The sequence below is a fragment of the Eublepharis macularius genome, chromosome 16 (genome assembly GCF_028583425.1).
Source record: "Eublepharis macularius isolate TG4126 chromosome 16, MPM_Emac_v1.0, whole genome shotgun sequence".
In the NCBI taxonomy this organism is placed as follows: Eukaryota; Metazoa; Chordata; class Lepidosauria; order Squamata; family Eublepharidae; genus Eublepharis; species Eublepharis macularius.
In genome coordinates, this window is record NC_072805.1 from 47,072,733 (window position 1) to 47,094,899 (window position 22,167).

General features: G+C 49.9%; 1 protein-coding gene across 1 annotated transcript; it reads right to left on the reverse strand.

The window, feature by feature from the left end:
• Positions 1-14,277: 14,277 nt before the first annotated feature.
• On the reverse strand, positions 14,278-19,101 carry LOC129343894 (thyrotropin-releasing hormone receptor-like). The gene is made up of 3 exons (XM_055000275.1): positions 18,722-19,101; positions 16,604-16,997; positions 14,278-14,700 (listed from the first exon to the last, which is right to left on the reverse strand). Exons 1-3 carry the CDS (start codon positions 19,099-19,101, stop codon positions 14,278-14,280), a joined length of 1,197 nt encoding a protein of 398 aa, XP_054856250.1.
• Positions 19,102-22,167: the final 3,066 nt, after the last annotated feature.

The window sequence follows — 22,167 nt, forward strand, 5'->3', positions numbered from 1 at the left end:
GGGGGGGGAGTGTAATGGATTTGCTTCTTACTGTAAAGTGCAAGACACATTAGGTGCATTTTCAATTCTGACATGACCGTTTTGTTTTTTTTAAAGCTATCACTCAGTTTCCATGCCAAGCTTAGTGGGGTGCCCGAGGTTCTGGGGCAGAGCACAAAAAGAGGCAGAGAGGAAATAGCCAGCTTGCTGTGCCCCCTGCGTCTTTCAGCAGCTGTTTCCCCTCAACTGCCTCTCAACCCACAAGACTGAGCGAGTTTCATTTTCTAAGCCATGCTAAACAACTACCTTTTTATTTCCTCCAAGGAGGATTGTCTGTAGTCACTTTCCTTTACTGAGCAAAATATTGCTCTTAAGCAGGGCTTTTTTTCTGGGAAAAGAGGTGGTGGAACTCAAGACCGCACAATGACGTCACTTTGGGTCAGCTGGAACAAGGGGGGGGGGGTTAAAGTTTAAATTGCCCTCAGTGAAAATGGTCACATGGCCAGTGGCCCTGCCCCCTGATCTCCAGACATAGAGGAGTTTAGATTGCCCCCCGCGTCGCACAGCAGCACAGTGGGCAATCTCAACTCCCCTCTGTCTGGAGATCAGGGGCCGGGGCCACTGGCCATGTGACCATTTTTAAGAGGTGCCGGAACTCTGTTCCACTGCTTTCCCACTCAAAAAAAGCCCTGCTCTTAAGGAATGAATTGCCCTTTTGTGCCCGGGGGGTCTGGCAGGGAGAGCCTGAATGCCTGGCAGGAAACTGGCACGAAGCCTACTCTATCCTTACTTTCTTTCTTTTTTCAGACGCAAGCTAGAATCTGCCCAGTGATGTGATCCCACTTCCCACAGCTGGAGCACCTGTTTCTAGTAACACAATTAAAACCTCCTGGCAGCCCTCTGGTTGTAACAAGATTTCTCCACAGGACTGGCAGAGGTTAGAAGCCAGCCACCCCTCCAACCAGTCTTGGGCTGTCTGCTGCAGCCCTGAGAGAGTCTTGAAGGGCCCCAGATGCAGCCACAAAAGCGGAAGGACTGGAAGGCAGTCCAGCAGCAGAGATGCCAAGATGTCCATGCAGACAAAGGGCGATGCTAAAGGATGCTCTTTGACAAGTGTCAGAGGCAGGGGTGAGGTTTGCCTGTGCTTTATTGCAACTGATTTCCCCCTGGCACAGACACACTAGCGGAGGAGGACAAGATTTATTCCTCCTGTTATGGTGGTACATTGACTACTCAGTAACAGGGCTGTCTGGAAAGACACCCCCCCCCCCCGCCCCGTCTTTTCTAGCCTTTGAGATTCAGGACCACGGACAGTGCCTGCAAAGCAGCAGGGAGCAAAACCTGCTGTGATCTTCCATTAGCAGCCTGTTGCTTTTATCCATAAGCTGGCTGGGGGGAGTTTCATGTCCGAGCTTTCCATATGAATGCAGGCCGGCGTGTAGGGTGGGAGCAGCAATCACTTCTCCACTCCCCCACCAGCCATTACTCCAAGATCAAACGGAGGACTTTGGCACTAACTTTGAGCAGAGAAAGAAACACCCATGCCGGCTGGAACTGCTCCCTGACTGGGAAATCAGGCAAACATGCCCAGGGGGGCAAGTGAGAAACCTCATGCCTGCTACAGAATTCAGAGTCATTTCAGGCTTTAGAGGAAAGTGAACTTCTTGTGTGCGCACATGTACGCGCTTGCAAATGCTTAGACAATAAAGGATCTAAAACCCAGAGGAAGTATTCAGTGACTCAGCCCTTCCCAGACGCCTGTTTCACTCCATAGACAACCTCCACTTCCTTCCAGCCAAACAGCCCCCCCACTTCATGTTCTTATCCCCCTCCCCAGTTGTCCCCCTCCTCCAGAATCCTCTTTCTCACAGGAGCAGATCAAATGGCCACAAGCAGGAGAAAAGAGACCCATGGCTCTCCTATCACTGACCCGCCACAGCAGTCATTCAGGGGTGGTGGTGGTGGTGGTGGAGAGTGCCCTCCAGTCATAGCAGACTTATGGCGACCCCTGGTGGAGTTTTCATGTCAAGAGACTAACAGAGATGGTTAGCCATTGGCTGCCTCTGCAGGCCTGGTCTTCACTGGAGGTCCTCCATCCAATTACTAACCCAGGCCGACCCTGCTTAGCTTCTGAGGTCTGATAAGATCAGGCTCACCAGGGCTATCCCAGTCAGGGCCATTCAGAGGTACACATCCTCTAAACATGGAGGCCCCATTCTGACATCATGGCTAGCAGCATTAATACACCCCTCCTCTAATCCTCTTTTAGTCGTTTAAACTAGCAGTCTACACTGCATCCTGTGGCAGTGAGTTCCATAAGTGAATTGGGCTGCATGCCAAGAATGACTTTTTTGTCTGCCCTGAAACAGAACCACGCATGTAGCATGTGCTGAATTTGCAAACACCTGGTGCAGACCTGTTCAGCAGTAATTCAAATGGCTTGGGAGGGACTCAACTGAACAAGAGTTAGTGATTGGTTGCATCTGATCAACACAGCTGAACACCATATATTTGACCATCAAATGTATGACCTGTTAAATTCATGGCATCCCTAAGCCAGAAAAGACTGTCTGTTGGCAGTTCTAGAAGCCCCGTGCTTCCTTCCTCCCGCACCAGCTCTTGGAGTAATGTGGCTGCCTCTGAAGTTTACCTTTGGACTGGATCACCTGCTGTTGTATTTCCCCTATCTCCCACTTAGGAATGACCTCCCTCCCCCTTTCGTACAACCCAGACCCTGCTAAGGTTTGGCTACCCTCTATCCCTCCACAAAAATTGGTACAGGACTATGCAAGCATTCCAGTTTTGCAGGTCTGTCCATCAGATAAAATATGAATTGTTCCAGAGAAAGATATCCTTGCATTTTTCTTTTGTGTCTCCTGCCCTTTGAGACCAGTAAGGATATAGCTTCTTTGTATTGCAAAGGAAAATCACCAGTCGAGGGGCTGAATTGGAAGCTCCCTCTGGCCTTTGCAAGGAGAGATTGCTATCGGCAAGTGTCTGATCTGCATTAACTCCAAGCTAGCTCCTGGGGGGGGGCATCCTCCCCCTAAGGCTGCTGCCTGTCCCTCTCTTGCCCCAGGACTTGGAAGACTCTTGTCTTGTTCCTGGGAGGTGAACCGCCTCCAGGGGCTCACAGTCTGTGCTGTCTCTATCCTGATGGCCAGCCAGCCTTCCCTTGTCAATTTTCAGGGAGATTGTGCTGAAGGAGCATCCTGTTCCAGTGTGGTGTGTGGCGGTGCCTTGCCCGTGTGGCTTTTCTGGCATTTGCACATTTCCAAACAAAGAAAATGACATTTCTGTTTCTCTTGTATAAAAGGAAAGTTCAGTATGTGATTTCTGACTGATTTGTGAAGGGCATGCACACGCACACGGTGACTTATTTTGTTAAATCAAGATGGGTAGCCGTGTTAGTCTGTCTGTAGCAGTAGAAAAGAGCAAGAGTCCAGTAGCACCACTAACAAAATTTGTGGTAGGGCATGTGCTTTGGTGAGCCACAGCTCACGGCTTCAGATACAGCCGGGGCTTTTTTTCAGCCGGAATGTGGTGGGACGCAGTTCCGGCGCCTCTTGGAAGTAGCCATGTGTCTGGTGGCCCCGCTCCCTGATTCCGTGTCCTCCCCGCGTGCAGCCCAGGGTGCCCAGCTCTTTTGCGGCATGCTGAGCTTCAGCAGCAGCAAAGCAAGAGCAGGCCCCGCGCCCCAGCTTGCCCTGCCGCCGCTTCCTCAAATGCTTCCCCCCAGCCGGAGGCAGAAGGGAGCCTCCCTGCCCCTGAGGGCACATCAGGCGGTGAAGTAGCAGGCGTGGCCAGCTGGCACAGGAGATTTTCCTGTCCTGGGAGCAGAGGCCAGGCCCTGGCTCTTCCCCTTCCTGGTGCTCCTCCACTCCAGCCCTGCATCTGGGCAACCCAAGCTCATGGGCTTGCTCGGGCCAGTGGTGTAGTGTGTGTTGGGGGGGGGGAGTCGGTCGCCCCGGGCACAAAATTTTTAGGGGGTGCCGTGCCGAGGAGAGCCTGCACTGCATCCATAGGAGATTGCCCACAGTGCCTGCTGCGCTGATGGGGCGGCTGGCTTGCTGGGTGCTGAGCTGGCCCTCTTGCAGCAGCTGCTGGCTGAGGAGCACGCCAAGCTCCTCACTTCCTGGAAGTGACATCATCGCACAGTCCTGGGAGAGCGCGTGTGCAGGCATGGTGCCAGGGGCGGCCCCTCCTGCAGGGAGTTGCCCTGGGTGCTGGCAACCCACGCTACACCACTGAGTTCCACCACCTCTTTTCCGAGAAGAAAAGCCCTGGATACAGCTATAATGTGAGTCCATCTGTCCTTGACTCCTTATATCTTGGAGAGTAGAGTGATTTCAGATGCCAAATGACAATAGCTGATGAACGACAATGGTAGGCGTGATTGAATAGAGTGGGGTATGCAGAGGGGTGGTGGGTGTGGAGAAATCAGCATTGGTAATGAGACAGGAAGCCTTGGTCTCAATTCAATCCAGGTGAGCATTGGCAAGCTTTCTTAGCAGTTGCAATTCAGCAGTCTCTCTTTCTAATCTCCCTTTGAAATTCCTCTGCAGGATAACTGCTACTGTTAGGTCAGCGACTGAATGTCCTGAAAGGTTAAAATGTTCCCCCACTGTTTTTTTTTTAATGTTGTGGTTTCTATTGTAAAACTTATGTCCGTTATTTGGTTATAAGCCATGGCTCTACTAGGGCCACCCATATCCTGCATGTATTCTTTTCCCTTTTGAGATTTAAGCCTGGCAGAGGGTGGATTTTTCAGTGAAGGAAATGGGCTTAATCTCTCCTCCCCCTTCGTTATGGTCAAAACACACACTGGGTGTTCCATGTGGGGCACGCCAAAGTGTAGCTTGGCCTTTTGGAAGGAGGTTCCCCCCGGAATTTCAGCTGTGGATTGTGCCAAGCTGGCCAAAGAGACTTCTGTAGAATCTGGTGTGAACAGGAGCCCTGCAGAATCCTGATTGTTCCTTTCTTGTTTGCTTCAGTGGGGCTTTTGCAAAACTTCTCTGCAGATTGCATCCCTGTTCTGCTTTGCTACAATTAACGGCAGTTCAAACCGGTCATCTCCCTTTGCAGTGAGCCAGTCAGCCCCCGCCCGACCGTCAACCCTGCCAAATTAGCCTAGGTCAGGCCTTGATGACTTCAATAGCCAAGTAAGGGTCCCATTCCTCCATTCTCAGCCGCTGTCAACATGGCAGAGGTGGTTAAGGAATTGCCCCAAGGGTCCTGGGATTTTTTTTCTATGGCCCCAAAGACAGAACGCCTTGCAAGAAATGGCAAAACAATGGGAGAATTAGGGTGTGGGAACTGCCGCCAAAAAGGACGACAGCTGAAAGTGTAGTCTTGGCTTATTGTTCTTTCATTGGACTGGTAGAGAGGCAGAAAACAGTTGCTTTTGTTCTGATAGGAACCTCTGGGGCTGTTACTCTGTCTAGATTTGAACCTGGGCTCATGTCTTGGAGACTCATTAGTGTGATCTTAGGCTAGATGCATGCTCTCACTGCCTCACCTCTCCTATCTGTTAAATGGGTGCAAAAGTTATCTACCTCACAGGGTTGATGTGAAGAAAAGCAACTGTGAATCTTCCACTTTTAAAACGGAGCTCAGATAAAGTCAACATGCTTTCAAGCAGATCCAGACTTTTATTTTTTTGCAGGAGTGAAATATATCCTGGCCTTTCCGTCTGCTGATTGCAAGGTTAGCATTCTGTGTCCCCTCCCTTCTGTATCCTTCCCCCTTTGGGCTCCCTGGTGCTGAGCATGGTTAGAGTGGTGCCCTCTAGAGGAGCTGAGCAGCACTGCAGGAGGAGAGAGACTTCAATGTCTCCAGCGCTAGGCTTGGGGGTATGTTTTACCCCAATAATTTTCTGCTCTAGAAAGTCTTTGCCCTGCCTCTGAATGAACAGAAGAATGCATTGTAGGATCTCCCATCTCTAAAGGTAGCAACTGGAAAGCTATGGAAGGCTAGAAGTCCCCTGTGAACAATTTTCATTCTGAAATCATCAGTGCTGCTGGTGCGATGGGGAGGAGGCCTAAAGAAATGCACGCACAGAGGTGGCGTCCCTGCACAGTTTTTGTGCTGTGTGGCCTGTGGTGAAATGGGCCATGAGCCCAAATGGCATCCTGCATATGGGTTATGGGCTTCGCTTGGCCCACCTGTAGGCAGCCTGTCCCATATGCCGAATTTATTATATCAACAGCTGTCCCGGGGAGGCAGGGTAGTAGCAAGTAGGTTTGCTGCAGGCCCCTCTCCCATGGGTGAGTGTGGCAGCTGCAGGATGCTGTCAAAGGGTGAGTGCGTGGAGCACATCCTGCCCCTAGTGGTGCTGTGCAACACAGCATGAGATTCTATGCTTGCCTCACTCCCCTACATCGATTCAGGCAAGGGGCAGAAGAGGAGAGCGGGGGGGGGGGGGGAAGCAAGGCTGAGCTGTGCATCCTCCATCTGTGAAGCAGAGGGCTGAGACCAGCATCAGTAATGGTGCTGAACACTGGAAGAGCGCTAGTGGATAAAAACAACAGCAACAGCAACTGCGCTTATGTATTGCTCTACTGGACAGATGAGTGCTCCATTCAGAGCAGTGAACAAAGTCAGTGTTATCACCATTGCACAATACAGTTGAGGAGGTGGAGCTGAGAGGAGCGGCTTACCCAAGGCCACCTATTGAGCTCATGGCAGTCGTGGGAGTCGAGCCAGCAGAGTGCTGATTCACAGCCCAACCACTCAGCTACAGTGCTCAACTACAGCAAAGGTGGAAGGAATTCAGAAACACGGATCCACTCTGCTTATGGAAGTTTGCCGGGTTACCTTAGGCCAGTCGAACACTCTCCGCTCGTGGAGAGTTGTGAAGGATATAATGGAGGAAAAGAGAATTAGGTAAGTCACTTTGGGCTACCTACTTTGCCCCCCCCCCTTGGGGAGAAAGGTGACTATGAAGTAAGAAAGAAAATTCTCTGGCATTGTGGATCCAAAGCTTTTCCTGTCTTCCTCCCTGGCATCCTAGACCTTTTGTACTCCATCACCATCTCTTCTGTTTCAGTTCCTGAATACCCTTCAAGGCCAGCTGAGCCCAGAAACTGATCTCAGCATGCATTCCAATCTCATATCCATGCAGAGGCTTGGGCAATAATAACAAGCCTGTAATTGCTCTAGTATGTTGTGGCCACAGCTGAAACTCACGTATGTACAATCCCCGGCAGAGGTGGCTCCTTCTCTCCAGATGAGGGCTCTTCCATCCACACCTGATGGCCCTTCAGAATGCCAGTCAGCTTTGTTATGAACTGCCAGACCTCCTCCCTCCCTCCCTCCCTCGGATGATCCTGAATGCAACTGGACTGCTGCTAATTACAGCTTTCATCCGAATGAGCGGATTGCTTAATTGGGGTTCTGAGCTGATTTGACACCTCCATCCATGTTCCTAGCTGGAAATTAAAAACCCTGTGCCCCACCTCTGGGCATCAATGCATGATCTTGGTCCACAGAGCTGAGTCTACCTTAACTGGTCTGCAAAGTACCAACTGAGTTCCAGATGAACGGAACTGCCTGTAAATTGTGAGTAATTGTTATGGAAAGGATGGCACCGCAGCTCAGTTCCGATCAGAAGAAAATTACAGAGAGCTGTTCTGGTCCATTAGGAAATGAATCCAAGCCTGACAGTAGCGACCAGCTGAAACTTCTCCAGGTGTCACGCAAACATCCCAATTTCACCTGAACTCTTTTTTGCTGGGGCGTCTCTTCTTTTTCCTTTTTGCTAACTTGTGCTCTGAAAAGGAGTTCTGGTGAGCCAAGAAGCTTGCTTGCTACTAAGCAATGTTTTCATTCAGGGGTAGGCAGGCAACCTTTTTGGCCCCCAAAAGTCACATCTACCCAGGGCTTTTTTTCAGCTGGAACGCAGTGGAAGGAAGTTCTGGAACCTCTTGAAAATGGTCACATGGCTGGTGGTGGCCCCACCCCCTGATCTCCAGACAGAGGGGAGTTGAGATCGCTGTGGCACAGAGGACAATCTAAACTCCCCTCTGTCTGGAGATCAGGGGGCGGAGCCACCGGCCATGTGACCATTTTCTCCAAGGGCAACCCACTGAGTTCCACCACCTCTTTTCCCAGAAAAAAAGCCCTGCATCTACCTGTGAAGACATTGGCATTCCAGCAAGCAAAAGTGGGGCAAGGAGAGGCTTGCACTTGCCAGATGCAGGGGGAACAGACTGAGCCGCAGAGGGGAGAGCTGTCCCTGCATGCCAAACAGGGCTGTGGTTCTGCCCCCCACCCCCTTTGGCATGCCTCCCCTTGTTGCTAAGAAAGAGATTCCCCTCCTGTTGTTTTGAGCTCAAAGCAGGAAGCAAAGCATAAGCAAAACCACTTTTCCTCTGTCACCTTCCCCTCCCCAGCGGTTCTCTCGGCACAGAGCCTCACCGGAGGAGTTTCTTCCTTCCCAGAATACTTAGCTTGTCCTGTCCCTACATCCAAGTTTTTTTCTTTTGCCCCCTCCTTTCTTGCACCCTTTATTTCCCCCCAGCCCTCTCCCCCTTAAAGGCTCTGCTTTCTTCCACCCATATTGTACCCTTCACTTCCTTCTCGGCCTGCTTGTGCCCTTTGGAAACTCTGCTGCCGACCTTCTTGCCAGCCTTCAGGTCTGAGAATGCCCTGTTCCTCGACTGGCATCGTTGGTGTGACTATCATGGCAAGGAGCTGCCGGGCTCTGAAATTTCATTTTGCTGGAAATGAATCCCAGAGCTTTGCGCTTTTAAAAAGAAAATAAAAGGGCTCGGGGGTCCATTTTCAGCCAGATATTAGCTGCATTTAAACAAACAAATGACAGATCCGCTGTTGGATTCACCCATTCTTTTCTGTACAGCTGCTGTAATAAGGAAGGATCTCTTGACAGCTTTCTGAAACTGCTGATTGAAAGCTGTCTCATTATGGAGAAAAACTTCCACTTGCTCCCTACAGAGACTTTGCAATGCCCAAATAAGGAGAGGTTCTTATACAATCTCCTCTTCCTTCTTCTCTTAATTGCATAGGTTGAGGTCTTGTTCTGGCCTTGGATAAAATGGCCCATTTGGAAGCTTCTTTTTTTCACATGGCAAAGCCTGTTCCGGCATAATTGCAGTCAAAGATTGCGAACTGTGCTAATTACTTTTCTCCTTTGACTGACAGGAACGCTTGCTCTGAAAACATCTCTGGAGCTATAGATGGCTGTGAAATTTCTAGAACACACCGTTTTTGTTCCCCAACGGCCTCAGAAAAATGCCACTTCAGCGAAGATGTGGTGGGGTTTTGGCCCACCATCTCTTGCTGGCAGACTTTCCCTAAAAACATACCTGTCAACTCTTGAAATGCCAAAAGGTCTCCTCTGCCCCCCAACTCCAGTGCCCTTTCCCCATGTCATCTGAATTGTGACCTTCTCCATAGTAGCCTTAACATTCCATCTCCAGTTCTGCTGGAGGGATTTTTAGAAGCCCACGCAACTGTTTTCCTTTTGAAAAGGATCTCAGCTCCACTGAATACGATGCTGTCTTCTGCCCTTGATCCATCCAGCTCCTTATTTTCTGCTTCAACTCACAGCACCTCTCCAGGGCCTCTGTCAGAGGAATGACGCTCCAAATCTGTCTCGGGAGATCTTTTCGCTGGAGTGGCAGGGATGGAACCATAGACCTTTTGCGTAGGAGGCAGGTGCTCTGACACAGAGCTGTAGCCCTTCCATAAATGAAGCAGCCATACACCGAGTCAGACCTTTGGTCCATCAAAGTCAGACTTGTCTCATCTGACAGGCAACGGGTCTCCTCCGGGGAGTCAAGCAGAGGTCTTTTGCATCACCTGTAACCTGACTCTTTTAACTGGACAGGCCAGGGATCAAACCCGAGACCTTCTGCACACAAATCAGATGATTTATCACTGAGCCACAGCCAGCTATGAAGCTAAGTCAGGAGAGCGGTCCATCTGGTGTTGTGTGCTGTGGTTGGCAGACACTTCCAGGGGCCCAAGTCGTAAAAGGCCTTTCCCAGCACTGGCTCCCCGAGTCCTTCAACTGGCCGTGGCACAGACTGAGGCTGGCCTGTTGCATGGGAAGCAGGGGGCAAATATAACATTGGATGCTGGCAAAAGAAGTGTGACAGATGCAGCTGCTGTGTTCTCCCCTTGCCAACCTCCAGGGACTGCACAGGTCCTGAGAGGCGGCTGGTGCCCGTTCCGGCATCCTTCGCCCTCTCCCAGCAGACTTTGCAGAGGGATGGCTTTTCAAGAAGGTGCCAAAGAGTTCCTTCCCCCAAGGCAAGGGGCTGTGCCAGTAAGTGGCCCCCCCACCCAAATCTCCCTTTCCCCCTCTGCTCTGGGATGAGGGTCTGTTCCACATACCTTTTAATCACTGGTGAATAGAACAGGGTCTCTCCAGTCCTGGCCTCCATCTTAAAGAACAGTCCGGGGACGTCTGCCAGGTACTGGTGGGAAGTGCTGTCAAGTCACAGCTGGCTTATGGCGACCGCCCCCCCCATAGAGTTTTCAAGGCAAGAGACATTCAGAGGTGGCTTGCCATTGTCTGCCTCTGTGTAGTGACCCTGGACTTCCTTGGAAATCCCCCATCCAAGTATTAACCAGGGCCATCCCGTCTTAGCAGCCAAGAACTTCATCTTTATATGGTGGTGAAAAGTAGCATCAAGTCATAGCTGACTTATGGCAACTTCTGTTGGGGTTTTTAAGGCAAGAGACTAACAGAGGTGGCTTGCCGTTGCCTGCCCCTGCATAGCCAACCTGGTCTTCTTTGGAGATCTTCCATCCAATGACTTAACAAGGACGACCTTGTTTGGCTTCTGAGATCTAATGAGATCTGAATCAATGGCTACTTACCAAATGACGCCCCCCCTCCGGTCAGGACTGAATTCTAGCTGATATTCTTTAGCTCCTGTACTGAGCTCTCAGGAGTTCAGTGATGATAGTCGAAAATGCCTTCAAGTCATAGCTGACTTATGGTGACCCCTGGAAAACATCTACTGGTGGTCCCTGGCCCTAGGGAGGCTTGGCTGGCCTCTACCATGGCCAGGGCCTTTTCGGTCCTGGCCCCAACCTGGTGGAACTCTCTGTCTGAGGACACTCGGGCCTGCCAGGATCGTGTATCGTTTAGGCAGGCCTGTAAGACAGAGATGTTCCGCCAGGCATATGGTGGCTAATTTCAGCCCATCATTGCCGAGCTTCCACCGGTCTCCCTCTACAAGAGGTTTGGAGAGTCCACTCCCGCTGGTTGCCCTGAAAGGGGCACAGTATTTTATCTGTTTTTATAGATGATTTTAAGTTGTATTTTAATCAATGTTGTACCTCGCCCTGAGCCCGCTTGCAAGGAGGACGGGTTAAAAATAAAATAAAATAAATAAATAAGAGGTGGTTTGCCATTGCCTGCCTCTGCAACCCTGGTCTTCATTGAAGGTCTCCCATCCGATTACTAACCAAAGCCAACCCTGCTTAGCTTCCAAAATCTGATCAGCTTGGGCTTGCCTGGGCTATCCAGGTCAGAGCTCATCTTCATTTTACAGATATTTTGGGGGGAGGGGGTGCCACTTTTGTCATGGAATTGTTACATGTTTTGTTGCTGCTCCAGCTGTCAGTAAATGCACTTTTTAAAATCGCTTGAGTTTTGACATACTGTCCATTCCCTGGGCCTTTGGCGGGAGGAAGTGTCTAATATTCCTGCCAAATAATGTGTTGTTTGCCTCCCAGGGAGACAGATGAAATGCCATGTATCGGACAGTGTCTCCTGTGTGGAAAGGGTCTGGCCTGCCCACAGGGAGGGCCAAGAATTGCAAAGCTCCTTTAAATGCAAGTGGGAATTCTCGTACCCGTGAAATGGCCCATTTTGAGTCCCCCCCCCCTAATAGAGTGATGGAAAGTCTATTAAATTGGTCTTTTCTGAGAGACCAGGCTCATTTTTACAATAAAAAGGACAGGGGATAACTACCTGTTTATGCACACTAAAGCATTTCGGTGACAATAAGCAAGATTAAAGAGCTTTATACATTTTCAATTAAAAGCACATTTATAGAGAGACTCTCTCCCACTCTTCTCCCCCCTCCTTTCCAGTCCTGACAGAGGGAGGCATAAATCAGTGTTTTTCCTTTGAACTTTCAGGGTGGATTATGCCTGGGAGGCATAAATAGCTCATCAGCAATAGTTTCAGATGTAATCTGGCTTTCAGCTGGCATGCTTCCTGTTGTTTTGATTGCGGGGGGGGGGTTCCGGTGAACATTTTTAAAACTGTTCAGAGTATTTTAGAGTTCGGTTTTATGCATTTCTAGGTTTTATTTTGGTGTTCAAATCTACCCTGAGCCCACAGGAGTACAAATGGGCTTTTTTTTTAAAAAAAAAGAAGTTTATGCAGCTATTGTCTGTGTTTTGGTTTTCTGGTGGCAGAGCAGGCTGCTTCCGATGTAACATTTTGTGCTCACAGATTGTCTTTTCAAATGGAATACGCAGATGCTCTGCCTACTAAGGTCTCTCCCCCTATATGCCAAGATGAGCTCCGGGGAGGAAGGGGGTAGACTTCTGAGAAGCCCAGAAGAAGTAATAGTGGTAACGTTATGTAGAGGTTGCATCCTCCACCGAGGAAATGAGATATCTGCATCCCAGACCCCCTCCTTTGGCTTCTTCTCGAGAAAAATGGAATGATGACTAATTCTTGCTTGAAGGTTTCGCAGGCAGGCTCTTTGTTGTTTTCAGTTGTGAGTCCACAATATTTTGCAGGAAGGGGCTCCAGATTTGTCCCTTAGTTACATCTCTTGGAACCTGACAGCTGGACTACTGCATCACGCTTTTCAAGGGGCTGCCTTTAAAGGCTATCAGAAATGTTGCTGGGTACAGAATCCTGCAGCCTCATTGTTTTCCTGGGCTAGCAGGCACATGTATATTGTTGTGAAGCAGCTACACTGGTTGCTTCTTACTGGTGGAGCCCGTCACAACCCTGAACCCCCATATCTGAAGTGCTGTGCAGTCAGTATCCACCAGAGCCCATGTTTCCTCGGTCATTGCACTCACCCTGTGGAATGGGCTACTGGAGGAAGAGAGGGTGGTGGTTGTGACTTTTCCATTCATTCATTGTCAGTATTTCAGCCTGCTGTTACCCCCCCCCCCCACACACACACACTGTTAACTGCATGCAAAGTCACTCCAGGACTATAACAGGCTTGGGTCCAGTGATAAGGGAAAGGGGCAGAACCTCTCATAAAAACCCCAGGGCAAGAGGCCAGTACTTGGGCAGGGGGTTGGACTAGATGGTCTGTATGGCCCCTTCCAACTCTATGATTCTATGATTCTACTTCGTCCGGGTCCCAGCAAGTGCCCTTCCCAAAGTGGAGCCAGTAGGGTGCGTGGGACCAGTCGGGACTGGTGGCACCCACTGTAAAAGCAGTCATTCGGGGGCAGTGCTTCGACGCCACGTCCACATTCATCCCCCAAAGATTTGGTGGGTCTTAACTGTGAATCGATGTGGGCTTTATCCCTTCCAAGGCTGCTGCTTTGTACTGCGTGATATTTTAGTCTGAGCGGGTTGTTTGTTTGCTTTTTAAGCTTTTGTGCAAGCTGGGATATTGGATTTGATGGCAAGGCGAGATATGATTTTCTTTGTAAAAGTACATTTCAGCCGGCTCATACATCATTTAAGTTCACTGGCCCTGGGCAGGGGTTGCTTGGCAAGGGCTCTGTCCTGCTGACTGTGCTTGCCTTGGGGGCAGTTCAGGCTTTTGCTGTGATCAGGCCATTGTCCAGGTTTAGAATTCTCCAAAGCGACATGTCTGAAGATCAGAGAGGTCTCCCCCCCCCCCACCAACCCCTGTCGTCTTTTGAGTCAGCTTCCCAACAAGAAGAGCAGTAGCTGAAATATGATCTTGGCTTTCAAGGAGAGGAGCATGAGAATTTCTTGGTGCCCTTTTCCTTTATTTGCAGTTTTATTTGACATTCTTGGGGGATTGTGCATTTGAGAAGCAGGGGGTGGGAGGCAAAGCAGGAAGCAGCCTATATACAGCAAAAGAGAACGGCTGACGGCCTTTTACAAGTGTCAGCAAGTACTCTGATCTGCTCTGGACCTCTGATGCAAGAAGCGTCCTTGGCCATTGGGGAGGGTCTTTCTAAAGTACCGCGCTTTGGCTTGATAGGGCACAGGAGCCTTCAGGACACCCGTTCCTGCAGAGCCCAGCCCAGATGAGGTTTATCCAGGGTCAAACTGTGATTCCAGATAAATGGAAAAGTCAGCACAAGCCTGTCTCAGCTTCCCAGACGTATCTACAGGTAGAAGGCAGAGAAGCTGCTGGCTGTTCAAACCACGCTGAAGTATAATTCTTTCTCTTTCTCTTGGGAAGATGTCCTCCCTGGCTCCAAGGCAGCTGGGGCCTTCTCTCCAGCTGACTCTGAGGAGGCCTCTGTCTCCTTTCTTTGGTGCTGAAGGATGGGTTGCCTCCTCATGCTGTAGCCGCTGGAGGCTGCATAGAAGCTTCGCTGGGGCATCTCCGTCCCCCGACACTTGCAGAGGTTCTTGAAGGCAAGGCAGAACTTCCGGGACATGAGGTTGTAGATGACGGGGTTGACGGCGCTGTTTGCGTAGACACAGACCCTGCAGAAGAGGACGAACCAGCGGTCTAGGTAGGGGCGCTCCATGAAGGAGTTGACCAGCACCAGTGTCCGGTAGGGCATCCAGAGCAAGGCAAAGAGGACCACCACCACAGCCAGCATCTTGGTGACCTGCAGAGAAGTAGAAAAGAGGAAGGCAAGGCAAAGAAACGTGGACCAGGAGCTGCGGTCTTTACCCACAGCCCCTCTGACAGATCTCAAGTCTCTCCCAGCTGTTTTGAACAAAGAGAGGCATCAATAAGGGGACGGGACCACAGACTTGTCTGCCATATGCTACTATGTACTATTTTCATACATTTTGTAACTGTATTCTTTTTTTCCTTTTATTTTTCTTTTCTATATTTTTTAAAGTTTGGTTTTCTTTTTTATGTTGCTGCTACATACTATCTAGAGGAGTTATCCATGTTAGTCTGACGAAGAGAGCTGTAGCTCTCAAAAGCTTATGCTACAATAAAGTTGGGTAGTCTTAAAGGTGCTACTGGACTCCTTGCTATTATGTACTATCTGTTGTTTTAGGTATGATCCTGCTTAATAGTTCTATATTGTTTATTTTATTTATTTATTTATTTGTTTTTATATTTCAATTTATATACTGCCCATCCTCAGGGGCTCTGGGCGGTGAACAAGTTAAAATCAATAAAAACAAGAAAACAACAACACTAAAATCAACATACAAAACAATAATGAAATAAATTAACCAAGTGCAATGGTGGGGAGAACCCCCCCCCCCACTCCAAAGGTTTACTATTTCAGTCTTAGAACCACTAATGTTTTGGCATTTCTTCAGCTCTGTGTGTTGTATTTCTGCAGGTTTAAATCATTGCAAGTTTGCATGTATGTACCCATGACATTGCTTATTGAAATGTGTTCGAAATCGACTGCACTGACTCATGCCGCGTAATCTGCCTGGAGTCTCAGTGAGAAAGGCAGGCGATCAAGGATGTAAATAAAAATAGATCCAGAGGAGTTAGCCGGGTTAGTCTGTAGTAGCAAAATAGAAAAGAGTCCAGTAGCACCTTTAAGACTAACCAACTTTATTGAGGCATAAGCTTTTGAGAACCACAGCTCTCTTCATCAGATGCATGGAGGGTAAGAAGAAACTGGTCAGATATACAGGTGGAGAGGGGAGGGAGGAGAAGATGCAATCAGTAGCTTCTGATAATGGGATCAGTTACTTCTAATAATAAGATAACCATTTGACTCAGTCAGGCTTGGATTGAATAGGGACTACGAATGGCCCAGCCCTCTGGAGGCACAGGAAGGCCCACTGAGGTGGCTCAGCTCTCTTCAGGCAGTTTTCTATGGGCTTGGTTGCTAGTAGGTAATATATTTTATGTTTTCCTTTGTTCAAGAAGCTTAGAAGTGTGTGTGTGTGTGTATACACACATGTATGTATGCATGCATGTATGCATGTATGTGGGCTGTTGCTGTCCTTCCATGTAACCAGGTAGGAGCAAGCGGAGCAGTTTTTTGTTCCTAGCGGGATGGGCCACCCCCAAGTCTCCTGCAGAGCCTTTCTCTGGGATTCTTGTCTCAGCCATTATTGCCCCTGGACTCTTCCCAAAGAATTTATAAAAGCTGTTCTGCAAGCAACCAGAGTTTAACACTGACGAAGGCTCCAGGGATCCTTCTGGTTCCCGGCTTGGCAGTCGGCAGTGGTGATAATTCAATTCAATGCAAAGTCAATTTATTGGCACGCTGAACGTGACAAATGCTGGCAGAGGGAAAAGGGCAGGTGACACATTGTGTGGCTAATTCTTTCCAAGCAAGAGCGATGAGGATCTGTTCCGTCTCAGAAGCACACAGCGCCCGTGAGAAGCCTCGCAGCTCCGTCCTAGCTGGAGGTGGCGGGGATACGAGACGACCTTTTTCAGGGGTCAGGAAAGAACCCTTTCCCCCCTGCTCAGAAGCACTCTCTCCCCTTACGATCCCACATTTCAGACCTGAATTCATGGCAAGTGCTGGTCAAAACATTGCTTGTGTTGCTGGGGGAATCCTCTGACAGCCTCCCTACCTGCTTTCTGGAGGAGACTGGCCCGCTGGTTCCAGAACTGCCATTCCTCTCCTTGCCGTTCGAGTCTCTGCAGTGTTTGGCGAGGGCAGCCGGTTGGCGTGGGACCGGACTGCGGAAGAGGACCCTGCCGATGAGGCCATAGAGCACCATCGCCAGGCACAAAGGGGTGACGAAGAAGAGGGCGAAGTCCAGAAGGTAGATGGGCAAGTAGAGGTTGCGGGAGACTTTGTAGCCACACTCCACCTGCCGGCTCTTGCCAACGTTGATGTCCACCAAGAAGAACCAGAGCAGGCAATAGACTGAGGTGAGGCTCCAGAGGAAAGCAATGATGCGCTTGGCACGTGACACTGTGCACATGGTCTGGGCTTTCATCGGGTGGCAGATAGCAATGTACCTGTGGGGAGAAGTGGGGGAGAGTTATGCCAGGCAGCAAAGCTGCAGCTTAGGCCAGATAGGATTGAGGAAAGGCACCCCTCCCCAGCCCAACAAGTGCCACGTGCCCACCTGCATGCCACAGCAAGCTTCTACCTCTGGACCCCCAAGCGGGATCAGCCCCTCAAGCATCCTCCATCTGTCAGAGCCACAGATGTGAAGCTGCCTTCTCCCGTTGGCCCATTAAGGTGAGTGTGGTCAACTCGGACTGCCAGCTGCAGAGGCCTTACATATCATCTATAACCTGACCCTTAACTGGAGATGACAAGAATTAAACCTGGAACCTTCTGCATGCCAAGCCACTGAGCCACAGTCCTTCCCTAGGCTATATCACTTCTGACAATGTGGTCTACAGGCCCACAACTGATGTAACCTTCCATGTTTTTATCCTGCCCTTCCTTCAGAGATCTCAGGGCGGCATCCGTAGGGTTTCCTTCCCCGGTTTTTATCTTCACAACGGCCCTGAAAGGTAAGGGGGGCTGAGAGAGTGTGTCCGTCCCAAAACCCAAAGCAAGGACTCAAACCCAGATCTCTGCAGCAGCAGCACTGCCACCCCAGCTCATCACAGTCAATCAAAGCCATTTGCGTGGCTGCAGGCATCTAATGCCCGTTCACAGAGTCCGCCACTGAAGAGTCACTTTTGTGGAATGAGGCCAGCCTGACCAAGTTGCCCCCTACTGCTCTGCCCTGTGTGTAACTGCAAGTCTCCCATTGCTAAGCCACCTTAGAGCCTGGCGGGTGTGGTGTGATGGGGGGGGGTCTATACATGGACTGGGCTTTTCTCCTTTATATGCTTGAATTGCTTAGACTGATATATATTCTGATCTTGGAGCAGAATTGGCATTTTTAATACAGGAAATTCTGTGACCAGATTGAGTTGAGCACCAAAGCTGGAGCTTCTGTTGCAGCTGAGCTGGAGAAATAAGGGCCGATGTGTCACACATTGCCAGAAGCCCCATGCTGGCCCTGTGCCAGGAACCACCCATCAGTGGTCAGACTCCATACCCCTCACGGCTAGGAAATGGGATGTCTCCAGGTTCCCAGTTCTATAGCAGACACTAGTGGAGTGGCAGAGCACGTGCAGAGTTCATCCCCACCTGGCATGATCCTGAGGGTCAGGGCTGGGAGATTTGTCTGCTCCTCGCTATCCTCGCCTTCCACCAGCAGGTGACAACTTGCCTGTTTTGAAGGGCATTCCCTCACTGCAAACCTTCTTCCCATTTTGCTTCATTGTTTGTGTGCTTCCCTTAATTGTTGTGTTTAATTGTTTTTATGCTATGCATTTTTCAAAGTTTGTTTTAATGCCTTTGATCACCTTGGAGACCCTAAGCTGGGTGGGCAGGTGGCGGGAAAATACTTCAAATAAATAAATTTCTTAGCCTTCAAAACTAATAACCAGATAGGGAGAACAAGGTTTTGTTTTTTGCAGCGTACGTTTGGTGTCCAGAAATTCCTAGGCAGCTCCACTTGAAATGATTTCAAGGTCAAGGGATAGGAAAGTCCTCTGTCCCTTGAGAGCAGCTGCCCGTCAGAGCGCTGGTCCAGATGTCCTGTTGGTCTTGCCCAGAAGAAAGGGAGCTTCATCGTTTCACATCTACATTGTCTTGAAGTTGCACAAAAAGGGCAGCTAGTTTGACCCTTTATGCCTGGCCAGAAAGTAGAACAGAATACAGCATATTTTCTTACCTCTCCACGGTGAAGGCAGTGATGGAGCAGGATGACACGTTGATGCCCAGGTACTGGAAGTAGGTAATGCTCAGGCAGCCGATGTACCCATAGATCCATGTTCCCATCAGGCTTTCGGTGACATTGGGCAACCCAGCAGCGACCAGAACCATCAAATCAGCTACGGCCAGGCTAACCAAATAGCAGTTGGTTGGAGTCCTCATGTCTCGGGTGGTAGTGACCACCAGCACCACCATGGCGTTGCCAACAATGCCGACTCCGCAAACGCCGAGCACCAGGAAGACAGAGAGAGCCTTATATTCCAGCACGTCAAAGATGGCATCGCTGCTTGCCAGGGAGATGTTGGTGGGCTTGCCTCCCTGGCTGCTGCTGTTTTCCATGGCCAGGTGTGGAGCGAGGCAGGCCCCAGTGGGGACTGCTGATGGCTGGTCTGGGGTGGGGGGGATGAGGACTCAGCTTTCAGAGGACGTGACCACTTCTCCCCGTTGGAGTGTTTTCATCGCAATCACTGCGTGCAGGAAGGAATGTACATAAATCAGACAGTAACAACTGCAGGCAACTGAAATGGAGGATGCTCGGCTGAAATCACCTGGAGTTGAAATGCTTGTGGAAATGGACCGCTCACCCTCTTATTCTAGCGGGGTCACAAGAGCCCCGCAGTTTTCCTTCCCTTCCGCATTTCTGGCCTTGGCCGTTATAAGGCCTCAGAGCAGAGCTGTGTATGGGTTTCATTTGTGTACAGGCCGGTTTTTGGGAGGCACCTTTGTGTGAAACTGGAATGCAGCTATTTATAAGTCAACACACATGGATACTTGCAGAAGTAGTTTTGCTTTCCCTGCATACTCCATCCCTGATCATATCTGAGGACAGTTGGAGCAAGTGACCGGCAGGGCTGGAATTCATTAGCAAAGTTTGCAGTGCAATCCTAAACAGAGTTAAACCCTTCTAAGCCCACCAGCTTCAATAGGTGGAGGTGTGACTCTGTTTAGGATCGCACCTAGCGCTTAGCCCTTTTTTACAGAACCAACAGAACTTGCAGCTGTGCATTCTTTTCCGACTAGCCTTCCTCCCCAGTTTAAATGCTTCAAGCCTTAATCGGTGTATTGATCTGATGACTCCACTAAACTTTTAACTGCACCTTTAAATCTGGCCTCAGATCAGATCAGAGTTTAATCTAATAGTGCTGCAAAGAACGATTCGAGGCCTGGGCTCCTAAAGCACCTGTTGCCATTCACTCCTGTGACTCCTCCTGTGACTCCTTCCTCCCGGCATTGGGAGAGATGAAAAGGAAGGACTCCTCCCAGTGTCTGTCTAAAACAAACCCATCGTTTGCCCTTCAAGGTGAAATTGAAATTTCTGCCCTTCCCCCAACAGAAGTGACCGAATGAGAGCATGATACATGGTTGAAATTAGTCACCCTAACCCAGCAAGTGCCATCAATGCCTAGCATGGGAACAGGTTCTGGAGCTGCCCCAACAACGGCTGCAGAGGAGGGGTGGGAAGGGGATCCCTATGCCCTGCTCTCCAACAGGACTTTGGAGCAGGCTAATTGGACAGTTAATTGACTTAATCGGTTAAAAGCCAGGCAATTGATCAATTTGAAACGCTTTAATCAGTTGACAGCCCCTGTGATTAGATTTTGATGCCTTCCTTTGCGGTCTGCTGCTCCTTCCCCGTGGTTATCTGGAGGGAAGCAGCGCTCTTTGCCTTGAAGGAGGGTTAGAATGAAGGGGGCGCTACCTCCTGATCTGAAGCATCACTTTTAGCCTGCCCAGGAGGAAGGCAATTTTTTGAAAAATGCACCCGCGGGCATCTCTTGGGGCACAGGAGGGCAAGGGGCTCCTCTGACTCGCCGGGAGTCCACCCAGGCCCTCAGCTGGGTTTGCTTTACCAGGGGATCAGTTTCAGTGGTGTTAGCCTGCATTTAAATGTGACGTCGCTTTCGCATCTGAGCACCGCGTCATCTAGTTTTGTTATCAGCTCTGCTCGGCTCTGGGATCCAAGTCCTTGTCAGCGTCACTCATCCTGGGAGCAACCTGCAATATCCTTTCCAGAGGCACCTGCTGCAATTCCTGGAGATAACACATCGCAGGCACGAGAGGAGACCTACACCCCACTGCAGGTCTGCCTCTTGCAGAAATGGGAAGGGCAGGAAATGAGTGCCAGCAGTGGAGTCGGACAGATGGGCCAAAATATCACAACCCCAGCATGGCCTAACTTGTCCTGCTTCGTGGCAGCCCCCCTCCTTTTTTTTTTCTTGTTTGGAAACAAGTGGGCCAGACAATCAGTTGCCAGTTTATTTAAAAAATATTTCTTTAAGCCACACAAATGCGTCAGGATGCAACGCACGGGGGATTTGTCCTGGAAGGGTGCCTTTGATTTGTTCCCAGAGGCAAAGTGTCCAAGAGGATTCTAGTGTGAAATGGTTGGATGCAGCAGCTCAGAGCACTGTCTGACTAACCCCTTAGTGGCCAAGCTACGGGAACTGTGGGGAGGCAGGAGTTACTCTGCGCCCTGCCTCCCAGCCATCAGATCCCAAAGTTTCATGGAGCTCTGCTTCACTCTCCCCTCTCTGGAGTACCCTCTGTATTTTAGGAGAAGCCATACTTCTGTGATAGGAACCCCTTCCCTCCTGGAAACTTGACGCACTGACTTGCCCGTCCACTGGACCCCAAAACGGACTATCACCAACAGTGTCATACACTGAAGCTGGTTTGCAAACCCATCGTTGTGGGAGTCAGCACCTCCCTCCCTCCTCCTCTCCGTCCCAACTCCATCAACAACCAATAACGAACTTTTCCAGAGAACTTACCTTCTGCATCGTATTCAGGGGGTTGAAGGCAATGTCTCCAGTGTGAAGAGAGTTAAGAGAGGGGCAGGCACCTCATTCTCCCCAGATCTCTCCTCGCTTCTGCTGCGCTGGAGTGTTTTCCTCTCCTGTCTCTTCTCCCACGGTCGATACAGCCTCTGTCTCTCCCCCTTCAGTAAAGCCGGTGCTGCTTTTTGCTCACAGATATAAGGGGACTTCTCATCAGCTGATGTAGCTTCACTCTGCCAGGCTAACCTATGAGAGGAGAGACCCATCCTCACTGCCTCCCAGAAAGAAATTGTAATCAGAATTGTTTCTTGTGCAGGGAAGCAAGCCGGGAGAGGGGCAAATCAAAGAAATAGCAGTGCTCTTCCTTGTCATTTTTAAATGCACGTATTGTTGGTTAAAGGGGGGGGGGTATTTTGACAGCTGTTGCTTGAATTCAAGAGGAGGCACAGGAAGCCAGGTGGAACATTTGCTTTCCAGTCCCAAACTACAGACTCTTAAAGCCGTTGCTGAGTCTTGGTATATGACATGTCACTAGGGCTCGAGGGGATGTCAGTTGTTTCCTAAACAGACTCTGTTGGGATTCAGTTTTGATCTATTCGCTGTGCTGGTAGGTGACTCAAGCACGGCT

Excerpts from the sequence above, each read along its gene's own strand:
- LOC129343894 (XM_055000275.1), bottom strand. The coding sequence starts at position 19,101 with ATGGAAAACAGCAGCAGCCAGGGAGGCAAGCCCACCAACATCTCCCTG. Across the intron at positions 16,998-18,721 it reads ACTGCCTTCACCGTGGAGAG|GTACATTGCTATCTGCCACC; the intron begins GTAAGAAAATAT and ends TTCTCCCCACAG. Across the intron at positions 14,701-16,603 it reads CAGTCTCCTCCAGAAAGCAG|GTCACCAAGATGCTGGCTGT; the intron begins GTAGGGAGGCTG and ends ACTTCTCTGCAG.